A 25,217-nucleotide genomic window follows, 5' to 3' on the forward strand; every position below is an offset into this window, starting at 1 on the left:
ACACCGACTTGTTTCGCAAGGTTCCCCCCTATGGCCTCGCCAGATCTTGGATTGATTAGGGCTTTCCGGCAGTGATCCGAGCTGCCACTCGCACTTCAATGTAATGCTGATCCCTTCCGAGCCGAGTGCTACGTTATGGTCGACAAAGATCGTTGGATCGTCTTCAGAGTTGTCTGGTGAAGAGAGATAACGCTTCAGCCTATTAAGGTGGTGAAGACGCATCAACCACAGGTTTGATATCTCATTTGACGGCGCAGTATCCCTTTGCGCATTCAATGTTGTTCCGATCAGATCTGATCAAAGGTGCAGTAAGATGGGCAGGGGTCGTCGTTGGTGTCGGTACTCGAAAATACGGCTCGGTACTTTCGACACCCAGCCCTCCTTCGCAAAAGTACGTCGATCACCACCCTTTCAGGAGTTCTAGAAGGGTTTGGAGGCGCGTATGAGTGACTTTTGTTTGGCTGTCGGAAATCCCCCAAATTTCATGTCGCAAGGAAGGCTGGCAAGCTTAATTGTACGGATGGTACCTTGGGTGTTGATCCCTTTCGTGATGCTGACATCAACGTTGAGACTGAGAAGACACGACTTTGAGAACATAGAAGTAAATGTTCAGAACCTTGACGAGTAAAGCAGTTTACTCGGCCGACTTCAGCTTCGAACTGTTAACAACCTGTCTGGGTTTGTGTTCTATCCAAGGCTGACAACCGGTTGATGGCACTTTCCAAGAAACCCAGATAAACTTGAGGGGAACATTTATCCTTATGTAATAATCATGAAACAGCATGTTGGAACGAGTCCAGTTGCAGAACTCAAATGCTATCGTTCTCAATCAATTTCTTCAATATCGCAATGAAATGATTGAAATATTGCTGAGCTTATTCGGCTGCCCCTTCTGGGCACTAGCGAGATTGATGCCTCAGAACTCAGGGGTTGATATGAACCGGACAATGACGAGGCGCTGGACATGGTCCTCGAAATTTCGACTTCAGAACGGCAATAGGTCACGATGCCTCGCTGATCTCGCTGAAACGAATTCTCCATCATTCATTGATATGGCCGAGGCTGCTACTCAACCTGCTCTGCAGCAGGTTGGCAGACCTCTAAGCTTGATACCTGTTGGGCTGTATGTACAATGAACTCAACTCCTACCTATGGAGCTTCTCAAGCTTCCAACTTCCGGGAACGAGCAGAACTGACTTTGAATTTTTCAGCAAAGAAGCAGCACTCGATTCGCCAACCTTTAGAGCGACTGCCGTCCACTTTTCGGATCAAGTGGAGATCATCGAGAGATGGCTCGATGCATACGTTAAATCTATATCAAAACTCGTCCACGATGTCTCTTCCCTTGAGGAGACGTTCAATTCATTCCTTCTTCGATCCGTCCCGCCTGCCAATGTCTCAGAAGCCGTCCTCGATCATGACTATACCCTGTTGGCAATGAAGAATTTCGGCGAAGGTTCTCGGGAATGGTGGTCGCAGGCCATATCAGGGATGAAGAAGATGGATCCCAATGTCGTCGAGCCCATCAAGTCCTTCATGGCTGGAGAGTTGGTCTCTCTCGAAACTTCTCAAAAAGCAAACTAACGTATAGTGTAGGCTTCGGAACTTCAAAGACGCTCGACGATATCTGGAGCAATCGCAAAAGACGTTTGACAACACTTTGGCAAGATATGTAAGCCAATCGAAGACAAAAGAGCCATCTTCACTCCGAGAAGACGCTTTCCAGGTTCACGAAACTCGAAAAGCGTACCTCAAAGCCTCCTTGGATTTCTGTCTCCTGGCACCCCAATTGCGTTATACCATTGACAAACTCTTGGTACGGGTTTCTTCGGATCAATGGCGAGAGATGCGGCGTTCGCGAGAGAATGGTGGAGCCAATTTCGCAAAGTGGGGGACTGAAATTGATCGTGTTCGAGGCTGGAGTAAAGAAATGGAAGCTGGTGAAAGTGTTTTTCGGCGTGAACTACAAATTGCCAGGCGAGAGATAGCGGACACAGCATCTCAAGCTTCTAAGCCCTCCCGGGAGCTGGAAGATTATAATCTTTCTACTGTCGCTTTTCTCGGTTCCAAGGGTCCCTCAACTGTCAACATCCAGGCACAAGGAAAAGATGGCGAGCGGTCAGAGAAGCAAGGATGGCTTTTCCTCCGAACCATTTCTGGGAAACCAGCAAGGACAGCATGGGTTCGGCGATGGTTCTATGTTAAAAATGGTATATTCGGATGGCTTGTCCAAGGTGCCCAATCCGGCGGGGTTGAAGAGAGCGAGAAAATCGGCGTGCTGTTGTGCAATGTGAAGCCTGCAGTGCAAGAAGAGCGTCGGTTTTGCTTCGAAGTCAAGACCAAAAACCAGACGATTTTGGTCCAATCCGAGACCCAAACACAACTCATGGAATGGTTGGAAACTTTTGAGGTTGCAAAGAACAAAGCCCTCCAGGCCAGTGCGAACGACAACTTCTCTTACCCTGGTGGAGTTGATCCTGCATTTGCCATAACCCCACCATCAATTCCAGAGTTCGCAGTCAAATCTCTGGATGGTAATGTTGGGCATGATGATCTACCTGCTGGTACCTTTGACAGGACGGGCACACTCCCGGTTCCTAGTCCCGACATTGGTAACTTGGCTTCTCGAAGTAGCTTCGATGTCACTGCTCCTCGCCGGTCTGTTACTACCAGAGAGGAAGGGGAAAGTAGTAGGGATCATGCGGCCAGGATCATGCAAAAGTTGGACCTGCATCGCAAATCCACGGTCGCACAATTCGATGTGCCACCTACTCCTGCCCCAGCAGCAGCCGGTGGCATTGCCAGTTTGATATCCGCAAGTCACAACATCCTCCCAGTGTATTCAACGCCCGCAATCACTCAAGTTGGGCCGAATGTCGTCTCAAAACCTCAAGTATCACCACCACAGCAGCTGGAAACCCATACCAGCACATTAGCTCCTGCTACTCTAGCCAACCCACCAGCGCCAACCAACTTGAGCAAATCAGCTGTCATCGTAAGTGGTGAACGTGGTATCGGAATTGGTCGAAGTGATGCTACTGGAGGCATGCCAAGTGGAATTATGGCGAACCTTTGGGGCAGCAGTAACTGGGGCTATATCAACCGTCTCGAAAAAGGAGAGATCAAGCCGCCGGTGAACCGGTCGATCCCAGCAAGTCCCAATATAAGGCCACTCGATCCATCACCGAGAATTGGTGGGGACGAAAATCGTAAGCCTGACACTGGACTTTCCGACCTTGTCCAGTCCTCGATCAGTACGTCGACTGATCCAGTTGCAAATCCAGCCCCTTCTTCTGCCACACATCGGAAGGCCATTAGTGTCGACGCAGAAGCGTCGCGCTCACACAGCCAATTCGCTCCGAAACCAGAAATCTTCCCCGCCAATTATCCCCTCGAGCTGAAGACGCAAGAGGCCCAGTTTCGAATGCTATTTCCCAATGTTCCACGAGAAGACAAAGTTTTACTTGTTTTCCGAGCCACTTGGAATCCGAACGAGCAACAAGAGTTTCCTGGTAGGGTCTATGTGACGCAGCATGACATATACTTCTACAGTCATCATTTAGGACTCGTGTTAATTTCGGGGGTCAGCATGGACAGCATTAGTGAAGTCACCGCCGCTCCTGGCAAGGATTGCGATTTCATCTTCCTCCACCTTCGCGAAGACGCCACCAAAGCAGGCTTCACCAGAATTACGATCAAGACTTTCTTGGAACCCCTACGACTACTTCAATCACGGCTGAATTATTTGATCGATATCTCTCAAGCAGAAGAGCCAATGAACCTCGAAAACATAATGGCAGCTCTTATCAAGAAGGAACATGATGATCCCACAAGAAGTCCAAGTATGGAAAGCTGGGAGGATGTTTCGGTCAATACTCCAATAGATGATGGTACTTTGTCTGGACGAACTCGCAAGGATCGAGACCTGAGAGCGATGATTCACGTTGAGCGAGGACTTCACCTGGGAAAAGCGAGCAAAGAAGTTACGAAATTTCAGCTTCCATCGCATCCAGTTATTTACGAACCACAAGGAATGCAACGCAAAGCGGTTGAGAGGCAGTTTGAGTTAAGCCCAAAGGCTCTCTTTCACGTCATGTTCGGAGATAAAAGCGCCGTTTTTCAGCTCTTGTACCATGAGCGCCGTGCGCAACGAATTGCCCAAGGACCTTGGGTGCCGCTTGAGGGCAGTCATATGCGACGAGACTTTGAGTTTCAAATCGATTATGTTGACATGTTCCGTCGTGCTCGACAAGCGAACGTTGTTGACTACCAGGTCATTGACGTTATGAACGATCATATATGCTATGTAGTCACTGACTTCAAAACGCCCTGGCATCTCCCACATCACAAGGATTTCATGCTTGTCTCGAAGATTGTCATCACATTCATCGCGAAGTCCAAGTGTAAACTGGCAATCTATACCAAGGTTGACTGGTCAAAAACGCCAACCTTTTCCAAAGGTCTGGTTGAAAGGCAGGCACTTGACGACTCAAGTCTTGACGCAGCAGACTTGGCGGATGTTATTGCAGACCAGGTGCGCAAATTAGGACCGCAAAGCCGGACCAAGAAGGCGATCCATATTTTTGGATACGTTGGTCAGCAAACATCAGTGTCATTGTTCTCGGCTGCGGATTTGAGCCATTCAAAACGACCACAAATCAAGCAGCGAACTCTTACCAACATGTTTTTGGAGACCATAGGCTCATTCGGTGAAAGCGCGATTACATCTGTTATGATGTGGACGTTTGCAGTATTGCGATCAATCTGGAAAGTATCAAGCGCCCACAGTATTATTTTGATAGCACTTCTCCTGAGTATCCTGACGAATGCCTTCTTTACTTCACGAGATACTTCAGAGTGGTGGTCTGAGCGCAACGCCGCAAAATTCATGGCCAGAGTTGGCGTGGGCCCTAATCCAATGATGTCGAAGGCGATCTACCTAAAAGATTTAGACGATGTTTTGAGGTCGGTACCAACTGACCTGGTTGCACGAGGGGGGAGCAAATGGTAAGTTACTCTACTCTTGTTCGGATCTGACTCTCGTTGACAAACTCCTAGCTACGAGCAATTCCGAGACATTGCGAATATCACGGACTTAGACATGCCTTATCAAACAGCTGGGACAGCCTTTTCAGAAACTGCGACTCGCTCCACTGCGAAGCGGTTACGAAGGACCCGACAGCACTTAGGTTCCTACCGTCACGATCTGATGGTTGCCATGCGAGTTGTGAATAACGTTGAGCAGGAGATGATGAGAGCTGAATGGGAGAATTGGCTCCTTGATGAGAATGCAAGGTGTAAACAGGTCCAGCTGATTTTACGAGAGCACCGAACGAGTCCCTCACCAAATAAGAAAACCAAGGGTACGGATTCGCAGAAGATTTTGGAAGCTAAAGAGCGAGAGAGGAAAGAAAAGTTGGATGAGCTGAGGAGATGGCAAGAGGAGTATTGCGGCAGCTGTAAGATGGAACAGGAAATGCTCGTCAAAGGAAGGAAGCGTTTGTCCTTTGGATGATCCGTTCGTACGAATGACGGCAAGGATGTTTTGAGCGAGGTGTTTGGTTATATGGATCTGGGACTCATCTTTAAGTTGGCATGCATATATGTCGAGCGTGTTGACAAACTTGTATGAATAGCGGGTGAGGGACGCCCGTTAGTTACAAGAGCTGTTCAGTCGGCAGTTCATGGAGCTACACTAATCAGACGGCATTTTTTCAGAACTCCATCCTTCTATCGGATACGAGAATTCAAAACGTATAAAAGAAAAACTGAACCAATATCGTTCTTGCGGTACCCGACCCGAAAGAAAGGTGATGTCTTAGAAGTGACGGCTGCCGCATCGAGCCAGCAACGTCATGAGCCCAATGAGAGGGGTCCCCGCATCACCCCCTGCAACGAATCCGAACGTCAGCCACACAACCGGTTTGCCGTTGACATCGAAGAAGCACCAGGCGAGCGATGGTGTAGACGCATCAAATGCTCTTATTCCGCATTTGCTCATAGTATCTATTGCACTTCTCCTGCAAGTATGCTTCAATTCGCACGCACATCTACCCAAATACCCTTATCAGATTTCCCCGTCAGCCTCGCACGCCACACTTGGTGAATTCGGAATCTCGAGTCCCATGTTGACAAATTCGCCCAGGGAGCGTAGGACATTCAAAATCTGACCTTGCCCCAAATCCTCACTTTTAGGCGTTGTATCTGTTCAACTTGAGGGCACAACAGACAACATGGCTGCTCTCCATGATGCCTTGAAAACCCTGGGGCCCATAGACTTCGACGATGCCCCTCTCGACGACCTGAAGCCGTTCCTATCCAATGCCTTCAGCAAAGCACAACTCATAGTCGACTCTGTACCAATTCCTGCCCCACCCGAAGAATCCGACCTTGACGGACGATCGCGCGCGAGCTCGACGGCATCATCTGCCTCGGAAATATCCATTTCGTCAGCACGTTCAGCGCCGCCTCCGTCGGATGTGGAGGCTTTGCAGAAGGAATGGAAGAACGTGAAGATGAATCCAAAGGAGAATCCATTGGGGATGAGTGTATACAAGTTAGGCGGGAAGGATGGAAGAGGGTCGTGGTTTGCGAGGCGGAGTGTACATGAGGGGCTGGGGTTCACAAAGTGGAAAAAGGCGTTAGAAAGAGAATTCCCGGAAACAATGAAGGTTCGGGGTGGGCCAGGTGAAGGAAATATCAGGGGAATTGGTGGGGAACAGAGGGTGGCATACAAGAATATTGACGGCGTGGGAAAGATGGAAGGTAGGTGCCACTCTGCCATTGTACGACACAATGCTGATACTTTGTAGTATATCTTCTTTCTGCACAATTCCCAGGACCTACTACCCCGAGAGACTTCGTAACGATGTTTCTCACGTCAGATCAGGCATTGTCGGATTTATCTGGAGGAGAGCATGAGGTTCCTCGACATTTCATGGTAATCTCGCGGCCCTGTAATCATCCGGATACTCAATCAAGAGATGGTTTCATCCGAGGCAATTATGAATCAGTTGAATTCATAAGGGAGGTTCCCTTGAAGAAGGGTTTTCGAAAATCAGCCTCCACTACAAATCTCCCCGCACAGAGAAACCGGTCCGCATCAACATTAGGCAGGGAAGCAATATTGCGGAATGCCACAAAAAACCATTCGCCTCCAACCACCGAAAATATCTTAGGAACTTCAGATAAAGGAGCAGCAGCAGCGTCGGAGACAGACCTATCTCCACATGTGACTAGAGCCAGAGGGAAAACGATATCCTATGATATGTTTAAGAGCCCCGACGCCAAACGCAAGAGTCTTGACGATCCTCAACAAGATGACGAAAGCGAATGCAACCCGGTCGAGTGGATAATGATTACTCGAAGCGACCCAGGAGGCAGCGTTCCGCGATTCATGGTTGAACGAGGGACGCCCGGTGGCATTGTAGCAGATGCTAGCAAATTCCTCAATTGGGCATGTGGAAAGGATCTTGAGGATTTGGAAAGTGACGACGAGAGTGTGGGAGATGATGACCAGGGCGAGGGGGCAGAGAAGCACGAACATAAACCCCGCCATAAGTACACACAAGACTTGCATAACTATCAGACAAACGGCCATCTAGCAGGAATCGAGGAGAAACCAATCCGCACAGAAGAACACCCGGATCCTGTTGTCAACCACCCAAACGGAGGCGGCATATATGAAATTGCCGCTGGGATAGCAGGTGCGGCAGGCGGATACATCGTCTCACACACTCCAGCCATAATATCCGATCACTTACCCGGACATCCCACCGAGGCAACAAATGGAAGCTCTCCACGCCGCGACTCTGTTTCTTCCATAAGCAGCGCTTCATCGGCTGGGAGCTTCGCTTCAGCGTTGGAAAATGTTGAAGGCGAGAAGGGCGACGATAACGATGGATCTTCAATGAAGACCACAACGTCATCTGCACAGTCAAAAGCCATTACTCAACAAGACAAAGAGCTTCAAAAGCTTGAGGAGAGGAAGCGGAAATTGGATGAAAAGTTGAGCAAAGCTCGCGAAAAGGAGATCAGCAAAAAGAACGAGGATACTGCGAAAGAGGAAGAGGCTATTCGAAAGGCAGAGGAGAAACATATGAGAGAGGTGAAGAGGCAGGAAGAGAAGTACAAAAAAGAAGTTGAGAAGTTAGAAAAAAAGAAGGAGAGGGAACAGCAAAAGGCGGAGGAACGGAGGCGCAAGGAAACTGAGAAAGATGAAAAGACGAAGTTATTGCGGGAGCTGGAAGAGCTGAGAGCCGAAGTTGGCGTGCTGAGGAAGGAGAAAGATATTATCAGGGGCCAGGTTGGTGATCTCCAAGCTGAGAACACCGCCCTCGCCGCAAAAATAGGGAAGTTGGGGATTCAGGGAGAGCAGGTTCTGATGGACGTGCGTGCGGAGGTGGGCAGAACAGGGAGGCTAAGGGCCAGCAGTCTGAAAGGGCTTTCGAGGACAACGAGCTACAGGAGTGGTGGGAATGGAGAGAAAGAGAAAGAGAACGTGCCCTTAGCGCAGTCTTGAAGTTCGGTTTTAATTTTGGGAATGCATAGCTTGGGCAAGGTTCTTTTCATTTGATGGCGTAGATGATGTTACGGAAGCTAGAGCAGCAATAGTTAATGTTCAGATGGAATATCTTTTTACCGGTTGAGCTCGCTTCTAGCCTTCAACTGGGGATTGTCGACTCCAAATTCGGACCCGCTAGCTTCTGACTTCCGAACCCCTGAACGGAAGCGAAATTCATGGCACCTCTCTAGCTGTTACCCCCCGTTCGTCAATACGAGCGATTGATTAATCGGTCCTAAGCGAGGAGCCCGATTTTAAAATAATATATAAATTTCTAATAAAGGATAAAGGCCAAAATTTAATTAAATAAAAAGGATTAATGCTTATAAGAGACTTAAATAAATTTTTCTTATATTAAATTCCATTAAAGATTAAAATATATATATAATTTTATATTTTTAAATTAAAATTATAATAAAAAGATTTTAGAGTTCTAATAAAAGGCTAAAGCCGATATTACTTAATTAATATAATTAACTAAACTATTTTTAATACATTATATTAATAGGATTTTAATAATTCATGGGTTTTAAAATATTTTAGTATTTTAAAAATTTGCTCGTATTCGACCTCGTATTTATAAACCGGAGTTCGCTTAAGCAAGCGATTAAGCAATCGGGGCCCGCGATTGGGCAATGGGGACCCCGATTAATTAATCGCTCGTATTGACGAACGGGGGGTAACATAGCGAACAAGAGCAAATCGCATCCAAGCCGCCGTTATCTGCTTTCAACGCCAGGCAGGTAGGTGGTACCTTTACTCGCTAATACACCGGACCAAAATGATAATACGATGCACCTTCCGCGGCATGTCACGCTTCGATGCACTTGGCGGCCCGAATCACACTCCACATCGATTCACCGCCGCATCGACGACCTAACCAACGCAATCACATGAAAGAAGCCGAGCAGTGAAGGGCAGAGCAGAATGTAGCTCCCACTCTCGATGCCATCGCCTTATCTGCAAATCTATAAGATGGACCTGCCCCTTGTGACCTCGGCACTGGCTCCACCTGCGTCACACGCTCGAATTTGTGGGGAAGGCCCCTGTCTCCCTGTGCGTGCAGCTCGGCTGCAGGTGAATCTGGTCGAGACAGGAATTGGTGCTCCGTGCAGGCCTGGACGCCTTGCTCAACCAAGACACCGGTCAACAGGGCCAGGCGGGCTCTCAGGAACTCAAAGGTCGAGCCACGGCGGTACGACCCGATATGGATATCTGGATCGTGCTTTGCCAGCTTTCTCACCGTGCTTTCTCGCCGTACCAGATTTTTGTCTTGCATGGACCAAGTCATATGTGCCTTCTTATGTCTATACCTCCGGTTGTGCTTTCCCTCTTTCGTCATGTTGGGTGATTGTGCAGGGTGAATAGCAAGATTGGTACAAGTGCATCATTCTCCCAAAAGTGTTATGAACACCCAGAGTCGCTGAGTCGACCTGCGCGGTTCCCATCTCTCCAATCGCTGTGGTCGCTTTCTCAAGATGGCGCACATTACTTACATCTCTGTATTGCTTCTGACCTTGACTTCACTCAGTCTTGCTTTGGTAAGAACACCCAACTTTGCAGCAGACATCAATCGGGCACAGCAACTTCAAGGCTCTTCCAAAGACAAGCGGGATTCGGTTCCAGCAGGTTATGTAGCAGCTCCCTACTACCCGGCTCCGCCAGGAGGATGGGTTTCAAGCTGGGCAGCAGCTTACGCAAAAGCTCAGAAAGTTGTCGCAAACATGACTTTGGCTGAGAAGGTCAATTTGACAACAGGAACAGGAGAACTGATGGGGCCGTGCGTGGGTAACACCGGCTCTGCGCTTCGATTTGGGATCCCAAGTCTCTGCTTGCAAGATTCCGCCCTGGGCATTGGTGCCACGGACAACATTACTGCTTTTCCAGCAGGAATCACAGTTGGTGCTACTTGGAACAAAGCTTTGGCATATGCGAGAGGAGTTGCTTTGGGTGCAGAGGCTCGAGGAAAGGGTGTCAACATCCAGCTTGGTCCTGTTGTTGGTCCAATTGGCAGGAAGCCGAGGGGGGGAAGGAATTGGGAAGGTTTCGGGGCGGACCCTGTGCTTCAAGCGTGGGGTGGTGCTGAGACGGTCAAGGGGATTCAAGCTAATGGTGTTATTGCAACGATAAAACATTTCATCGGCAATGAGCAGGAAGCATATCGGATGGATATCATTCCTCATGGTTTGGTAAATTTGTTTTCCTCGGATCTCTATTTCCTCTTTGACGTTCAAGCCAGTCAACTCCTCAACTTCAGATCCTAGTTGTTTGTGAAATGCTAATTCGAGAACATGGACATTAGATGAAGGCGATCAGCAGCAATATCGATGATCGGACCCTTCACGAACTTTACTCTTGGCCTTTTGCAGAAGCTATTAGAGCTGGTGTTGGAGCAGTAATGACGTCTTACAACGATGTGAACGGAAGCGCTTCCTCTCAGAATAGCATGATGATCAATGGAATTCTCAAGGATGAGTTTGGATTTCAAGGGCTCGTAAGATAATATGAAGTCGAGGACAGCCAGTGGGTAATGCTAAAACTTGCTAGGTGATGACCGACTGGCTTTCTCAAATTGGAGGTGTTAGCTCTGCTCTTGCTGGCTTAGATATGGCTATGCCCGGTATGTCTACAACTCCACCTTTCTTTGATCTTGAGTCAAGATTGTAGTGTTAAAATATTACTCGGAAACTAACTTCTTCAAGGCGATGGTGCTATCCCATTTCTAGTAGCCAACCTATTCCTTTGTCCTACAACCCATGCTCCCGGCCCGCTACCGGCTCTCTCCTCCTTAAAGAAATACGTTGCTTATTCGTTGCTAGGGCCTTGCGTACTGGGCTTACGAGCTCTCCACTAGCGTTCTAAATGGCACGGTTCCCCTCAATCGCTTGAATGACATGGTGACGAGGATTGTAGCTACCGTAAGCATATTTTCGATTTTGCCTTTTGATTCTTGGATGTCTGGCAAGTGTTGGACATTCAAAAAGATCCCTTTCCTAAATCTCCCAAAAGTTATGGACATTTAATATTCCCCTCTTCCAAGTTCCTCGGGTTTTAGATGACTTTCAATGGAATAAAATGGAACAATGCTGATTCGTAGATTATCCAGTGGTATCAGCTCGGACAAGATCAAGACTATCCACTTCCAAACTTCTCCGCCAACACTGCAGATCCCACTGGTCTTTGCTACCCAGCAGCTTTATTTTCACCAACCTGCGTCACAAATCAATACGTCAATGTTCAAGCAGACCATGCAAAAGTTGCAAGGAACGTCTCAAGAGAAGCTATAACCTTATTGAAAAATGTCAACAACGCCTTACCACTCTCTACGAGTGCATCTTTGAAGATCTTTGGTTCAGATGCAGAGAATAACCCGGCAGGCCCGAATGCTTGCAATCAACGGAGCTGCAATACAGGAATCCTTGGCATGGGATGGGGAAGTGGTAAGTTTCCATCGTTCTTAAGATATTTGGGCTTTTCTGACAGACCTTGAAAGGCACCGCAAATTATCCCTACCTTGATGCACCAATTGATGCCATCAAACGCAAGGCAGCGAACGTGACCTATTACTCAAGCGACTCGTTCCCTTCCGGCCTCACTGCAGCAGCTGGTGATATTGCTGTTGTTTTTGTAACAAGTGATTCCGGGGAAAATCAATACACGGTCGAAGGAAACGATGGTGATCGCTCATCGAGCGGGCTGTATACCTGGCACAATGGAGACGCGCTAGTTGAAGCCGCTGCGGCCAAATACGCTACGGTCATTGTTGTTGTCCACACCGTCGGCCCAATTCTCGTCGAAAATTGGATTGATCTCCCTTCTGTTAAAGCAGTGATATTCGCTCACCTACCAGGTCAAGAGGCCGGAGATTCCTTGACGGACATTCTCTTTGGAGAATACTCTCCCAGCGGACATCTTCCATACTCTATCCCAGTAGCAGAATCAAATTACCCATCATCCGTCAGTCTGTTAGGATTCGAATTCTTCCAAGTCCAGGATACTTTCTCCGAGGGTCTCTACATTGACTACCGCTACCTGAACAAGCATTCAATAGCCCCACGATTCGCATTCGGCCACGGGCTCTCATACACAACATTTTCCCGCACCAGTGCAACCATCACAGCTGTCACAGCTCTTTCATCAACCCCTCCCGCCCGAGCTCCGAAAGGTTCAACACCCATGTACAGCACATCCATTCCTCCTGCCTCGGAAGTGGCCTGGCCGACAGGGTTCAACACAATCTGGCGATACCTTTATCCTTATGTTGACGATCCTGAGTCTATCACAGCCACGAATACATTCGTCTACCCTGCCGGCTACCAAACCACACCCCAACCCGATCCTGTCGCTGGAGGTGACCAAGGCGGTAACCCAGCGTTATGGGATGTCATGTTCACAATTTCCGTTAAAGTCACCAATACTGGCACTGTAGCAGGAAAGGATGTCGTAATGGTCTTCGTGCAATATCCCTCGGACAACCCATGGGATACACCGATCATCCAGTTGCGTGCCTTCGAGAAAACCGATACCTTGGCGAAAGGGGCGAGCGAGGTTGTGACATTACAGATCACGAGGAAGGACTTGAGTATCTGGGATGTGGTAAGCCAGAACTGGATCATTCCTGTCAGCAAAACCGCACCGTTTTTGTTCTGGATAGGAGATAGCAGTGCGAACCTGACGTTGGCTTGTGAGAGTTTGACCAAAATTTGTAGCGGTGGGCGAGTTTCGCCCGTCGTGGTTCCTGTGTAAGGAACGAAAATCGGGATGAAGCAGTATTCGTAGTGTGAATGGTAGTCATAATTCATATTTCCTAGCCATCCGTTCATGTGCTCTAGACCAAAAGAAGTCGAGAAGCTTGAACATGTGCCTAGAACCCCCGAGTCAATGAACACTGCAGATCCAGGATCGAAAGTCACTTGCTCCTTCCTTAACTGTAGTGTCATTGGAGAAAGGAGGTGCGTTTCTATAGGCGAGGTTCGCTTCGTCGTTCCTCCCCCTGTTCGAACTTCACATGAAATCGGGGAGGCCACCACCGTCCCTTCCAATCTTAAGCAGCTTCCTCTTCCAAACCACATTTCATTCAATTGCTCGACCTCCCTCTTCGCCGCCTTTTCGATCACCATCAATTCAAAGCCCTCAGTCATCACACATCAGACAGGAATCCGCGGGTTCTTCGAGATTCACATACGTACCTAGCCTTCTCACTGCTGCAGCCTCCACATCTACCTCGAATATTCTTCTGACCGATCGGAGTCCCAAAGTGTACGCATAAACGATTGCGCATTCTGGCATGGCTAGGTTACAGACAGATATGAGCATGAGACGTAGGCAAACGCTTTTGGCGCGAGGGATTCATCATAGCTGGATCGAGAGTCTCTGGTTTTATCTGATAAAGGGCCTTTTGGGTTAGTCTGAGGTGCTTTGGGGGTGTGTGAAGGCTTTGGCAACTAGTTCGTCGTCTTCGTTGTGAAGCTCAACGCTCGGATGAGGATGTTAATCGTAGACGTAGATTTAGGTCCAATGATTATCACTAAATTGAATGGCTAGTGGGCTCTCGACGCGTCTGCTCCTATCGACAAGATCTCGATTTACAGGTATGTTGCTAATGATCCATCGTCCGAGCACGAAATGAGGCAATGATGAGGGTGAGGTTGGAGGTGAAGACGACGTGGCATACTCTACGCATCTTTGATACTGCCTCAACCACTTCAGTTCATAGCACCGGTTTTCGAGCATCTCCTGTTGCCACAGCTTACTGCCTAGGCCGACTTGATGCTAATCAACCTGGAGATGTCCAGAGGTAGGTGGACCAATGGAATGCAACTCGTATTGCAGCCGTCAAGTCAAGAAAGCATCTCCTCGCTAAACTCCAAAGAGGCGAACAGCCGCAGCCACTCCCATTGAATAACTCTCAAGTGAGTAGTATCAGTGAAGAGATATAATATCTCGTCAGCCAGTGATCTCCTCCACGTGTGCAGAGTCTTGCGTTGAGCTTGCTCGGTGGCAGACATGATGGACTCTCGAGGAGTCGGGGCTTGGGGGTAAAGCCCGACTCAACAGCTTCATCTCATGGTTCGGCAGAAACAAGGGTCGCAGCGGTTAACCCCCCGAACGGCTCTATTATTTCAGACATGCCATCGGCCCTTCTGTTGCGAACCTGTTTACTGAGACTCAAAAGGATAAGCAACGCATTAATGAGAGTAATTATGTTTGAACTATTTTTGGAAGAGGGCGAAAGTCATTTCACCTATGCTCTAGTGTGAAGGAAATCTGGACATGCTCTCTCCACTCCAAGACCCTGTTTGCAGAAATTTTGAATGTACAGGCGGAAATTGGTCATTGACTCCTACCCTTGATTCGCTGTCTATGACGAGTGGCAATATGAATGGTGGAGGGGTAACATCAAGTGGCTGATGTCTGAGACCTGACGTCCCGTGTTCTCCAAGATCGAGATTCCAGAAGAACTGTCTTACAAAAAGGAATGAGACAACGGGGAATTTACAGTGCGTCAGTGCTGGACCACTCAGAGCACAGACCCCAAACAAACACAGAGGGCCGCGAGGGGAAGACATGGAATCATGAAACAAACGCCACGCTTATGGCGAAACCCGTCTGATTGGAAACGAGTAATTGACGAATACCGCCAAGATCACAAGGCTGATCTTTGGATTCATGGTAATCGATACTGGTGGTGGCGAAAATGCTGAAGGCTGCCGTTAAAAGGGGGAAATGTCCGTCGTAAGTCGGCGAATAGGATTGATTACCCAGGGTCCGCCGACCCATCCCTCCAACCTCGCAACCCCCTTCTTCGAGTGTGGGACCTCCCCTTTCCAGAAACCGAGCTGAAGAAAGACATACTAACTCACATGGATCAAAACCATGCATCTCATGCGCAGCTGTGGTGCGGTGTTGATGTTTAACGACTTTGAATTACTGTTAACTACTAGAATAATCGTCGCCGGGACGAGTAGCGAACCAGCATCTCATGCCTTCACTGCACGGCAGTTATGAGCGCTCTCACACAGCTTCCATTATCCAAAGACATTGTATGCAGTGTGTGAGAAAGTAGTGAGATGAGCTACAGCCCTATTATCCAGCCTCCATCCCATCCCGTCACCTTCCCATTCCCCGTAATCCATCTAGTCCTGGCTCGCAGGAGTATCCCGATTCGAAGGTGGTGTGTGAGAGGAGAGAAGTAAGCCGACAAGTCGGGCAGGTCGACTAACAATTACACCGATCTCGCGCAGCGGAGCGGCTTTGTATCGTCTGTGAATCATCGAAAATCCCCGTCGTCTGTCAGCACGCAAGCATGCTCTACTGGGAAGTCCGCAAGCAGACGCCCAGCCCGGTATATCCAAAGTTCCCAATCCATCATGACCCAAATTTTCCCAATCCAACCCATCCAAAACGAAAGAGACATCAAGCCTACTATCGACCGAGAGGTCGCAGGAAAACCAAATCATGAGAATCGTAAACAGGATATATCCGCAAGACAAACGAAATCGGAAGAACGATCGAATGATAGAGAAAACAATGTGTATCCTGACGCGCCGAGTCCTGCATTGCTGCGTGTTCCCCTTTCTTTAGGTACTTTCTTTATAGATTTGATAGCCAGAAAATGCTGAAAAATACCCGCCGGCCCTGCCATCATGCTTTGAAAGGAAAACCGAGCTAGCGGCCGTGGGTTGTAATATCTCGATCCAAAAAAAGACATAAATCCGACCCTGAAAGCAAAACCACGCTACGCTAAATAATCAGATGACATAGGAGATGGTATCCATTATGTACTTGAGACAAGGAAAATCGAAGGTGGATGTGCTGTTTTCCCAAAAATGTCGCTCAGTCGCTGATGAGTTTGATGCAAAAACGCCGGTATGCCCCTCGAGAAGGTATCAAATGCCGCTAAAAATTTGTTCGACGCTCTATATCAGGCAGAGGTTGTTGTGTGCCAAAATGTTGTGAGAGGAGCAGTGGGGATGATCGGTGGTGCCCGTCCTAGTACCCGGTGTGGGTAGGAGTGTAATTGGTGAAAGTACCGGGCCTTGATTGTCACATCGTTGTTGCATACTCTTGGTACCGGTCCCAGTTCTGGCCGAAGCCTCCATACCCAACGCTAACACCACATTGCTGTGCCGCTAGCATACTGGGTAGAGGAAGCGAGGGGATGGGAGCACTGACTTGGGGCGAGCTGTAGAAGAGGCCGGATGTCGAGTACGGCTGGCTGTATGATGGCGTAGGCGACGGTAGTTGGATCTCGTTCAGTCCCATGCTGGCCCATAATGAATTAGAGTCGGCTGATGACGTTGTGCTTGGGCTTGATGGGATGACTCTCCATGAGTCTACCGGAGCTGGGACATTGGAAGGAAGAGTTGACTGTGACCACCAGTTTGCGCCAGCAGGGGAGCTGGGCAACAGCGGTGGAGGTCGGACGACGTCCACGATCCGGGGTGGTGGAGGTAATAGAGGTAGGAAGAGGCCCATGATATTAGCCTTGACTTCTTCGCTCTTCCCACATAATAACTCTCCGGCTCCATCTTCTTCTAGTCCTTCCAAGGCAGACACATGAGTTCGGTACACAAACTTGTTGATGGCTTGAATGAATTCCTCATGTAACTTCTTTACTTGCAGCTCCTTCTCTGACCAGGCATATGTGTTTGCTGAGATGTCCACGCAATGAATATCCTTGTGGTATTCGATCAGGGATTCGATCGAGTCGGGAGTCAGCTTGAACGCGACCTCGTTCCGCAATACCATATCCACATGGACGATATATGCTTCGATGTGAATGAGCTGGTAGTTGAAGAGAGCCTCTATCAGAGGGTTCGAGTCTTTGCGCAGTTCGGCGTCTGGAGCTTTTGGAAGCATGATAGAGGTGAGGGTCCATATTGCGGTTGAAGATGACAACGTTTCGGTCAGACATCTCTGGTGTTGCGGCACACTATTGAGAGGGCGCTTGATGCGGTTTATGCGCTTCAGCGTCTGCGTTAACCACGGCTCCACCTTAGAACTCAGAACGACATTGACAGAGGTTGCCCGGGGCGCGAAAGCAGCAGCCGAAGCTGGCAGGAGTTGTGGAGGCATTGGAATGTTCTGTGGGACAACAGAAAGAAGATATCTATCGAGCGACTTTTTCCAGCAAGAGATTCGAGGGGCGGCGGCGTTTGGCGGCGAAAGAGGACCAAGTGAGGGAAACAAAAGTACGAATGAAAGAACAAAACGAATTGTAGAAGGTGAATGGCGGTCCCAGAAAATGGGAATTAAAGTTGCGCCTTGAAAAGGGACGAATAGACCGTCGTACAGAAGAGGAGGCAAGAAGTCAGCAGCGATGGCGGGGAGCGCAGATATAACGAGCTCAGGCGATCTCGGATGCGGGCGTGCAGCGCAGGCCACACGCTGGTGCTGGTGAACCGGGGGCAGTGCAACATGCAGCGTCGAAAACTAAAGACCTACTATAGGGCCCCTCCAAGGCCCTCCAAGGCACTTCTGAGCTGAAGACTGCATATGCACTGCGAGTTCGTTTGCCCGCCGTCTGCCCACTCGCCCACCTTGCCCTGATCCTTGCTCGGCTGCCCCCAGGCAGCCGAAAAAGTCCGTGGTTGCGCTTATGCGCCTCCAGGGTGCCGGATTATGTCAAAATTCGCCGTAGAAACATCCATTCGATCCATGGGCATGGCCCAGAGATTGTTTCAACGCCTATCAGCCGCGCCGGTGGTACCTCGAAATTGCGGGAGAAGCCACTGTCCCAGTCAGAATGCCACAAACGGCCTCATGAAACTTACTTCCAAATTGTGGCAGGAATAAGAGTGGCTAGGGCTGAAGATCGATCACCGTCTTTGGGGTCCCGCCGATGGTCGAGTCGCGGGCCTCGTGGTGGTGGCAGCATGGCAGAGCCGAGGCGGCCAGACCTGGAGTTGAATGTGCGATGCTGTCGGCGACGATGACTTGCATGCACTTGAATGTGCGCACTGCAGGACCACATGGCGAAGCAATGTGAAACATATTACCTCTCTTGCATCTCTGATCGTACTCTCGTCGTCGAGCTCTCATTGATTGATTGTGCTGGTTCATGCATAGTGGCAACTGTTTCCCGGTGTTGCAGTCTCGTCGCCCTCGAGGCCCGGAAGGCCCAGCACTGGAGTTCACCCTGAAGGTCTCCGCCAGAACAGGACTCTCCTGCATGAATAGCTTCGGGACTCTCCTGATTTTGATATGGGGTACGGCCAACCGGGACGCTCTTGAAGGGGGGGCTCCTTTCAACCAAGCTTGTGCCGGCCTCGAAGGTCTTTCCGGAAGTCCCTGGACGTTAAGAAAGTTGAGATGGCTTGCTGGCCTGTAGAGAGGTGATGAGACCGAGTGAGAATCATCTCATCCTTGCTCGAGGGGCTGGTTTGTCCGCAGTCAGGTGAGATGAAAACGGGTTCTGAATTGCTCATTCGTTGACGTTGATTTTGACGAATGTTGAGCTTGCGATGCCAGGGGTCTTTTGGATGGTGATTGGGGGGAGAGCATCAAGCCATTCGAGACTAGCTCCTCGTGCCCACCACCTCTGTGTGGAACTGCAAAACGACGCGGCTGGGGCAACAGAACACCGCAGGCTGGGGACGTTGGAGCGTTGGAGCAGCATCGCGAGCTCCGCAGAATGCGCTCAGAGCTGGTTCAAGGTACTCTTCGGGCATGATCGTTGATGCAGGCTGGCGTCACCGGGCAAACGCACGTCGTGGAAGGAAGGCAACAAGTGTGAGTTGGCAAAGTCCCCCAAGGCAGACCGCCTCCCTGTTCTCGGCGGAGGCGATTTGCGGCCTCATATATCAGGCAGAAGTGTGGCTGTTCAATGCTAAATTTAGCCTTTCCTCACGGTCTCTCCGCGATCAGCATCGTCTCCTCGATACCGGCAATGCGAAGCGACGTTCAGAACGCTGTCGCCCCTTTTCTCCGTCTCTTGCTCCGTGGTGGTAATAGTTAATATCACTCCACACCAATCCACAGCTTCTTTCAAGGTCGAATATCCCACGCGGAGATTTAAAAGCAAGCCACACGCTGGAGATCATGTTTCTAGCGGTGCTCTGGAAGCTCTCAACCTCCCCCTAAACTCCCAATTTCCACCTCGTCATATGTTCATGCGAGATCTCGATGCAAGAGGGTTCCAAGCCGCCTCCTCCAAGATCTGGGATAATGACCCGAAAATCAGATAAGTGAGAATCATTTCCTCCATGAACAAGGGAGCTAGCTACTTAGAGTCGTGGCGGAGATGTAACCTTAGATTCATTTGAATATCAACTTTGACTCGAGTGCAAATACTGCTTAGTGTTGTGACTCTCAACGGCTACGCTTGTATGACATGATGGTCCCCTGCGAAGCTTGCCCGCCCAACGGCAGTCTTGCTTAGAGGCGGTGTCGTTACCAGTTCCTGACGGGCATTCTCATGACTGTAATCTCGCCCATCATGTTGCACAGAAGCGGTCAACGAATCAGTCATATACAACCTCTGTCCTATAAGAGCAAGTAATATAATTGAATTCCCAAACTGGCAATCCGTGATTTGCAACAGTCTCCTCTCTGTCCTCGGAGAATATAGCTCCAGCCGCCATCACGCGACTTGCTCTGGTGACCAGCGTCAGCAGCCAGGCCGAGCTGGGTCTCTTCAACCATCACTTGACGCAAGTAGCCCTCCGTGCCCGACCCTGTCTGACTCGACATGTTCATTGAAGCGCATTTGCCGTCGAGTAGGAAGTGTCTAAGTTGACTCATGGCGCGTCTCTCCACAGTGTGCGCGCATGTCATCGGCTCTCGAAATACAAACGCGTAATCTTCCCTGGCATCGACCAACCTTTGCCGCCGCCGGGTGCCAAGGATGCGGAAGGGTGGAAGGTCAAAGCACTCCGGGAAATCATGAAACAAGAAGACAGCCAATCGATAAGACATCCTTGTCAATGTATTCTGTACGAAGATCCAACCAGAAAGTCGCGCAACTGACTTTGACGGACGGATAGCCGGTCCTAGGGAGAGTGTTCCTTGGCGCAGATGCTGTTTTTGTCCCTCTCGAAAGGTTAATTCCTCGCGGCCATCCCCTGGCGAAGCCGAAAATGGATCTACGATTGCGAGCTGCATGAATTCATCAGGGTCGAGCTCGGCTCTGTTCGGAGTCCAGTCCTTGGATACTTCATGACTGGAAGCCAGCAGAGCGCTTACAACGGGGCTTACAGTCAGAGAGTCTTCGAAACATGATTCCTTTTGCAGCATGAAGCATCATATCAGATATCCACAGCTTCGTATGCGTGACGTTCATCGAAAAAGTATCGTTGATTCATGCCGCCATAGCCGTTGAGTTCTCTTAGCACACGTTGAGAAGTTCATCAAGGATGGACCCGGGCTCGGGATTTTCTTGCCGCCATGTTCTGATGTCGCGATGCGGGTCGTCAGGATTGACTCAAGGGTAGACCGTCTCCTGGTCCATGTCCCCGGAGCGAGTTCATGATCCGTTGCTACTCCTCCTAGGTTCGCAGAGAAGGGGAACGGTGTGGCTTATCACGTGTTCGTTGCAGCCTCGACCTTTTGCTCCTTCAGCGATTGGCATCGGAGGATTGTTGTCCAGGTCGACTGGCACAATCATCAGCCTTGCCCATCACACTTTTCTCACCAGTCAATTGCGCACGTGCTGGTCAAAATCGTATCGCCTTCGGTTGTCAACACAGGCTGTGTTTTGGAATGCAATCCATGGGAGGTTATGCTTCATGAGAGGCAACCACAAAAGGCCACGAGAGTTGAGGTTTTTGATGTAGAAATCGCGGCCTTTCATGATTCAAATCATATAAAATACGTTGCTCTGTCATCTTGCTGTTGCCTACATCAAGGAAGTTTCCGCATTCTCTTCTCAAAACTACGAACAAGCAAATCTCAACCTCGCTGTCAGCCTTTCCCCACATCAACATCAACATCATCAATTCATATCACAAGCCCTAAAATTACAACCTTCTAACTCAACGGCCATGGCGGCCCCAGGCAGAAAGTTCTCCTTCAACCGCTTGATCACCAATATGATCCCGAACATGGCAAACGACTCGAAAAACGATGTCGACCTGTCCCCAGCGCAAGCGGATCAACTCCTCGCCTACCAGTGCGCTTCAAAATACCCGCGCTATCTCTCCGGGAAAGCTTTTTACGTTGCCGGCATCACAGGTTCTGATTCTCTCTCACAGAAAGTCCACAAAGCGCTCGTAAAGCACAAGATCATCCTCCCGGTCCCAGAAGCAGGGCAAGCAGCAACGGAAACGCTCACCGTCAACACGGGCGGAGTCACCAAGAATTTCGCAAGCCAGATGGCGATGATCAGCGTTCATGCTCAGAGGAAGTTGGTGGGACTGTTGTTCTTTTGGGAAGAGGAGTGTATGCGCTGGAAGCTGTTGGATCAGGAGGAGAGGGAGATTGTGGATGCATTGAAGGTGAACGAGGGGAATCAGGATTTGGAGTGTGCGTTGGAGGCGGTGAGGATGAAGATGAAGATGTTGCCGAGTAAGAGGGGCGAGGCGACGGCTAACGTCGTCAGGGGAGCTGGCCATGAGCTGCCTAGTTATTCGTAGGTTGTGGGGAAAGTGAAGTTTGTTGATGCTACGGTGGTAATATCTCAATGTGTGGGTCTCCTCTGGGACAATCTCTCCATAGCTCAATGTTGATTTCAAAACGTTTCCCATATAATTAATAGATCCACAATTTAACGATCTCCTCTAGTTGCATCTTTATAATTTTAGTTTATTGACGAGCGGTAACGTCCCGTTAGCACACTCTGTTCTACCCGAGATGCTGGTACTTTGGAGATGTCTCTTGCACTGTAGACTGTGGCCAGGGCGACTGCTTAGAGTTCTAGATCCTCATTCCTCAAATCCTGTCTCTCGGCTTGCCCTCTGAACTTTTCCCCAGACATAGAGAGACATACATCATGGCTTAGTGCTAGGTTTTGAACGAAGAAGGGAACGATCAACGTACTTGACCAGAACGGTACCTGGTACGACGGTCAACGACGTATATTCATGGAAACAACCTTCTGAAAACCCATCATCAGAACTTGGTCCACCAGCTTTGACGGCGAGCGGAGCTACAATTCCGATCGTCTCTGTTTGGCCTGCGAGACGATTCTGCGACAAAAAGTTTGGCAATACTCAGACTATCTTGAAAGCAAGTACCAAACCCGTAGGAATACATCCCTGGTCTTTAATCAAGCCTCGCTAGTTTACCACAGATGTGTCCCCGATACTCCACATCCTGAATTTCTGTCAAGATGGGAGAAAATTGCAGCACCTCGAGGCGACCACATCCACGCTCTGCTGGATTGCCGACGAGACAGATACCGAAGTGGGTATGGACTTTTTCCTGGCCTTGCGCAAATCAAGAGCCGAGAAGCCAACGGTATTCAGTTTGACTGAGGACGACCACGGGGATGATCACACATTATTTGATGTCAAATCCATGATCGACGATGTTGGGGGACACTATCGCCGATGCGAGGGACAAATGAAAAGAAGGGAAGGAAACTAGAGGAGAGGGTAGAATTCTTCAAGAAGTTTGTGCAGGCGCGTCAAGCAGGATTGGAGAAGAAATTTGAAGGCGAGGTCTGCATACTTCCAGAATTCTGTCTACGCGGGTTAAGCAGCACTGGCGAAAAAATGGGAAGGCAGGCAGCAAGGTTGAAAACTTGTGAAGTGAAATTCATGTATTTATTCATTAAAACTCGGATTTCTTTGTACGCCGAAGTACTGAGCTGAAAGTAATTCCCTTTATGAAGCCACCAGATAACGCCCGGTTTGCGAAAATGCAGATCTCCCATAATAGGGGCTGCGAATATAATACATAGAGAACTTTCTCTCAAGAATTCCGCCTTAGATATCCTTCTTGTAAGCATGCTCTGGCTTGTGCGTCGTCTCATAATCAACGTGGACGTATGCTCTCTCAATATCAGGAAGATCTTCCAGCTTGATTTGCAACTCCTCGGCGACATCATGTGTATCCCTCAACGAGGAAGCAGCATTCATGACGATATCAACTTCCGCGATCAATCTCGGGCCGGAATGATAGACTCTGACGGTATCGATTCCTTCAATTTCAGGCGAATGGGTCAAGCAGACATATGTTATGAGCTGTTGGATCTCAACTGAAGCTGTCACACCCACGAGAAGAAGGAACTCGCTGAATGCAGTACGGAGCCAGATGACTGAGATCAGGCAAGAGAGAATGATAGCTCCCATAGGGTCGATCCACCATTTCAGTTTTGAACCACCAACGGAAGTAAGGATACCAAAGCCGTTGATCAGCAAGTCGTTTCGATGATCTTGCCAGAGAATGTTGATTTGGGAATATTTGTCCTTCAGCGACCAGCAGTAGAGGAAAAGGACGAGTTTCGTAGTGAAAGCCACTGCGACTGCAATAACCGAGGGAAGGTGGAACGATTTGGTATCCGCACTGTTACCCTGCACGAGCTCACGGACTGAAAAGGCAACCAGAATGAAGGAGACAGCTGTCATGAGAAAGCAGAACACAATGTTTCCGACTGTTTCGAGACGAGCCTTGCCGGAAGGGAAGCGATTCGGATCGACACGCTTTACAGCTCTGTTGGTAACGATCAGGGTGACATTGGACATAGGGTCAAAGATCGCATCAGCCATGGTGGTGAACAGAGAGAGCGATCCAGAAGAAATGGCACCATAAAGTTGAAGTGCGGCGAGGGCGATATTGGCGACAAAGGACCCATATACAGCAATCTGGAACTTGAGATGATCCTCTCCTGCTTCTTGCTTGGCTTCGGCGCGGTGATCCGCCACCGGCTTGAGCATACGCTCTATGTTTTCATTCTGTGTCTCGTAGAACTTCTGTATCTTCCTCGCCTTGCGGGCATCACCGTTGAACTTGATAGGACCGCAACCATCGCGCTTTCGCGATGTATTGGCTGCGATAAGCCGGATCTCCCTCTCATTCTTGTATGCTGAAGACAGCTGGTATGGATCGTTCTCGCGTGTGTATCGAGGCAGTCTCTGATCTTCGAGGTCATTTATACCATGCGTGGTGTGGCGGGAAAGGGGGCCATTTTCTTCGGCTCTGGGTATAATGGCCTCGAAGGCGGTGGTCGAGCCAGGCTTTGTCGAAGGAATGGATTGGATCGGGGTATGATTGCCAGATCTCGTATGCTCTGATCGATTTGGGTGAAGATGGAAGGGATGAGGGTGCATTGTTATGCTGTTGGATAGATCCGGGCTGCTGTGCGCCATCTTGAATGTCCTGTATGTGAGAAGGCTTTGAAATGCAGAGAATAAAATGAGGCAGCGGGATGAAGTGCGAATGATGTTTGATGTCTTTCAGATGATTGTGAGGCTCACCCAACTCTTGGAAAGGTGGGCGTGGACTAAGCGGGATGTTCGCACAATTGGGTAAAAGGAGATTGTCAACACTCGAGACCTACTGTAGCTGTGGAGCCCACGCGGATGTGCGCAGCGTGGGGCTGTGGGAGGCAACCTCGAAACCAGGCTCACTGGTCTCTTGGTAGCTGAACGGATCGACCGGCAAGTGACAGCCATGGCGAAAATAGCTTTTAGTGAGGTTATTCAGACTCCGTGAGATGTAACAAAGAGAGAAAGACGTCGGACGAAGATTCGTCGTGTCCCAAAGTAGCAAG

The 25,217-nt window shown here is 49.4% G+C and overlaps 7 protein-coding genes across 7 annotated transcripts; 4 read left to right on the plus strand and 3 right to left on the minus strand.

Moving 5' to 3' along the window:
• The first annotated feature begins 978 nt into the window (after positions 1-978).
• Positions 979-5,774, plus strand: K444DRAFT_579568 (uncharacterized protein). Its single transcript, XM_024877668.1, has 4 exons — positions 979-1,123; positions 1,212-1,547; positions 1,597-5,007; positions 5,059-5,774. The coding sequence occupies exons 1-4, from the start codon at positions 1,053-1,055 to the stop codon at positions 5,513-5,515; spliced, it is 4,275 nt and encodes a 1,424-aa protein (XP_024743298.1). The 5' UTR covers positions 979-1,052; the 3' UTR covers positions 5,516-5,774.
• Positions 5,775-5,930: 156 nt separating this feature from the next.
• Positions 5,931-8,854, plus strand: K444DRAFT_606681 (uncharacterized protein). The gene is made up of 2 exons (XM_024879038.1): positions 5,931-6,765; positions 6,813-8,854. Exons 1-2 carry the CDS (start codon positions 6,234-6,236, stop codon positions 8,519-8,521), a joined length of 2,241 nt encoding a protein of 746 aa, XP_024743299.1. The 5' UTR covers positions 5,931-6,233; the 3' UTR covers positions 8,522-8,854.
• Positions 8,855-10,167: 1,313 nt separating this feature from the next.
• K444DRAFT_551379 (glycoside hydrolase family 3 protein) lies at positions 10,168-13,371 on the plus strand. The gene is made up of 7 exons (XM_024876539.1): positions 10,168-10,752; positions 10,866-11,057; positions 11,111-11,183; positions 11,266-11,288; positions 11,383-11,481; positions 11,670-12,003; positions 12,057-13,371. The coding sequence occupies exons 1-7, from the start codon at positions 10,288-10,290 to the stop codon at positions 13,307-13,309; spliced, it is 2,439 nt and encodes an 812-aa protein (XP_024743300.1). The 5' UTR covers positions 10,168-10,287; the 3' UTR covers positions 13,310-13,371.
• A 2,945-nt stretch (positions 13,372-16,316) lies between these two features.
• On the minus strand, positions 16,317-18,004 carry K444DRAFT_115369 (uncharacterized protein). The gene has a single exon (XM_024870356.1). It carries the CDS (start codon positions 17,639-17,641, stop codon positions 16,610-16,612), a length of 1,032 nt encoding a protein of 343 aa, XP_024743301.1. The 5' UTR covers positions 17,642-18,004; the 3' UTR covers positions 16,317-16,609.
• Positions 18,005-19,783: 1,779 nt separating this feature from the next.
• K444DRAFT_115354 (uncharacterized protein) lies at positions 19,784-20,906 on the minus strand. Its single transcript, XM_024870355.1, has one exon. It carries the CDS (start codon positions 20,798-20,800, stop codon positions 20,051-20,053), a length of 750 nt encoding a protein of 249 aa, XP_024743302.1. The 5' UTR covers positions 20,801-20,906; the 3' UTR covers positions 19,784-20,050.
• Positions 20,907-21,546: 640 nt separating this feature from the next.
• K444DRAFT_698089 (uncharacterized protein) lies at positions 21,547-23,373 on the plus strand (the record flags this gene model as incomplete). The annotated part of the gene is made up of 3 exons (XM_024887947.1): positions 21,547-22,133; positions 22,617-22,744; positions 22,794-23,373. 3 exons carry the CDS (start codon positions 21,547-21,549, stop codon positions 23,087-23,089), a joined length of 1,011 nt encoding a protein of 336 aa, XP_024743303.1. The 3' UTR covers positions 23,090-23,373.
• K444DRAFT_606687 (putative metal tolerance protein 3) lies at positions 23,254-25,179 on the minus strand. Its single transcript, XM_024879039.1, has one exon. The coding sequence runs from the start codon at positions 24,811-24,813 to the stop codon at positions 23,431-23,433; it is 1,383 nt and encodes a 460-aa protein (XP_024743304.1). The 5' UTR covers positions 24,814-25,179; the 3' UTR covers positions 23,254-23,430.
• Between the last annotated feature and the right edge of the window lie 38 nt (positions 25,180-25,217).

Source organism: Hyaloscypha bicolor, assembly GCF_002865645.1.
Source record: "Hyaloscypha bicolor E unplaced genomic scaffold K444scaffold_13, whole genome shotgun sequence".
In the NCBI taxonomy this organism is placed as follows: Eukaryota; Fungi; Ascomycota; class Leotiomycetes; order Helotiales; family Hyaloscyphaceae; genus Hyaloscypha; species Hyaloscypha bicolor.

What these genes read in the sequence shown, in the direction of transcription:
- K444DRAFT_606687 (XM_024879039.1), bottom strand. Translation starts at nt 24,813, where the DNA reads ATGGCGCACAGCAGCCCGGATCTATCCAACAGCATAACAATGCACCCT.
- K444DRAFT_115369 (XM_024870356.1), bottom strand. Translation starts at nt 17,641, where the DNA reads ATGCCTCCACAACTCCTGCCAGCTTCGGCTGCTGCTTTCGCGCCCCGG.
- K444DRAFT_579568 (XM_024877668.1), top strand. Translation starts at nt 1,053, where the DNA reads ATGGCCGAGGCTGCTACTCAACCTGCTCTGCAGCAGGTTGGCAGACCT. An exon ending in AGCTTGATACCTGTTGGGCT is followed by an intron (nt 1,124 to 1,211) that starts GTATGTACAATG and finishes TGAATTTTTCAG; the next exon opens with CAAAGAAGCAGCACTCGATT. An exon ending in GCACGAGGGGGGAGCAAATG is followed by an intron (nt 5,008 to 5,058) that starts GTAAGTTACTCT and finishes ACAAACTCCTAG; the next exon opens with CTACGAGCAATTCCGAGACA.
- K444DRAFT_115354 (XM_024870355.1), bottom strand. Translation starts at nt 20,800, where the DNA reads ATGCTGCAAAAGGAATCATGTTTCGAAGACTCTCTGACTGTAAGCCCC.
- K444DRAFT_606681 (XM_024879038.1), top strand. Translation starts at nt 6,234, where the DNA reads ATGGCTGCTCTCCATGATGCCTTGAAAACCCTGGGGCCCATAGACTTC. An exon ending in CGGCGTGGGAAAGATGGAAG is followed by an intron (nt 6,766 to 6,812) that starts GTAGGTGCCACT and finishes GATACTTTGTAG; the next exon opens with TATATCTTCTTTCTGCACAA.
- K444DRAFT_551379 (XM_024876539.1), top strand. Translation starts at nt 10,288, where the DNA reads ATGACTTTGGCTGAGAAGGTCAATTTGACAACAGGAACAGGAGAACTG. An exon ending in AGTTTGGATTTCAAGGGCTC is followed by an intron (nt 11,058 to 11,110) that starts GTAAGATAATAT and finishes AAAACTTGCTAG; the next exon opens with GTGATGACCGACTGGCTTTC. An exon ending in CTTAGATATGGCTATGCCCG is followed by an intron (nt 11,184 to 11,265) that starts GTATGTCTACAA and finishes AACTTCTTCAAG; the next exon opens with GCGATGGTGCTATCCCATTT.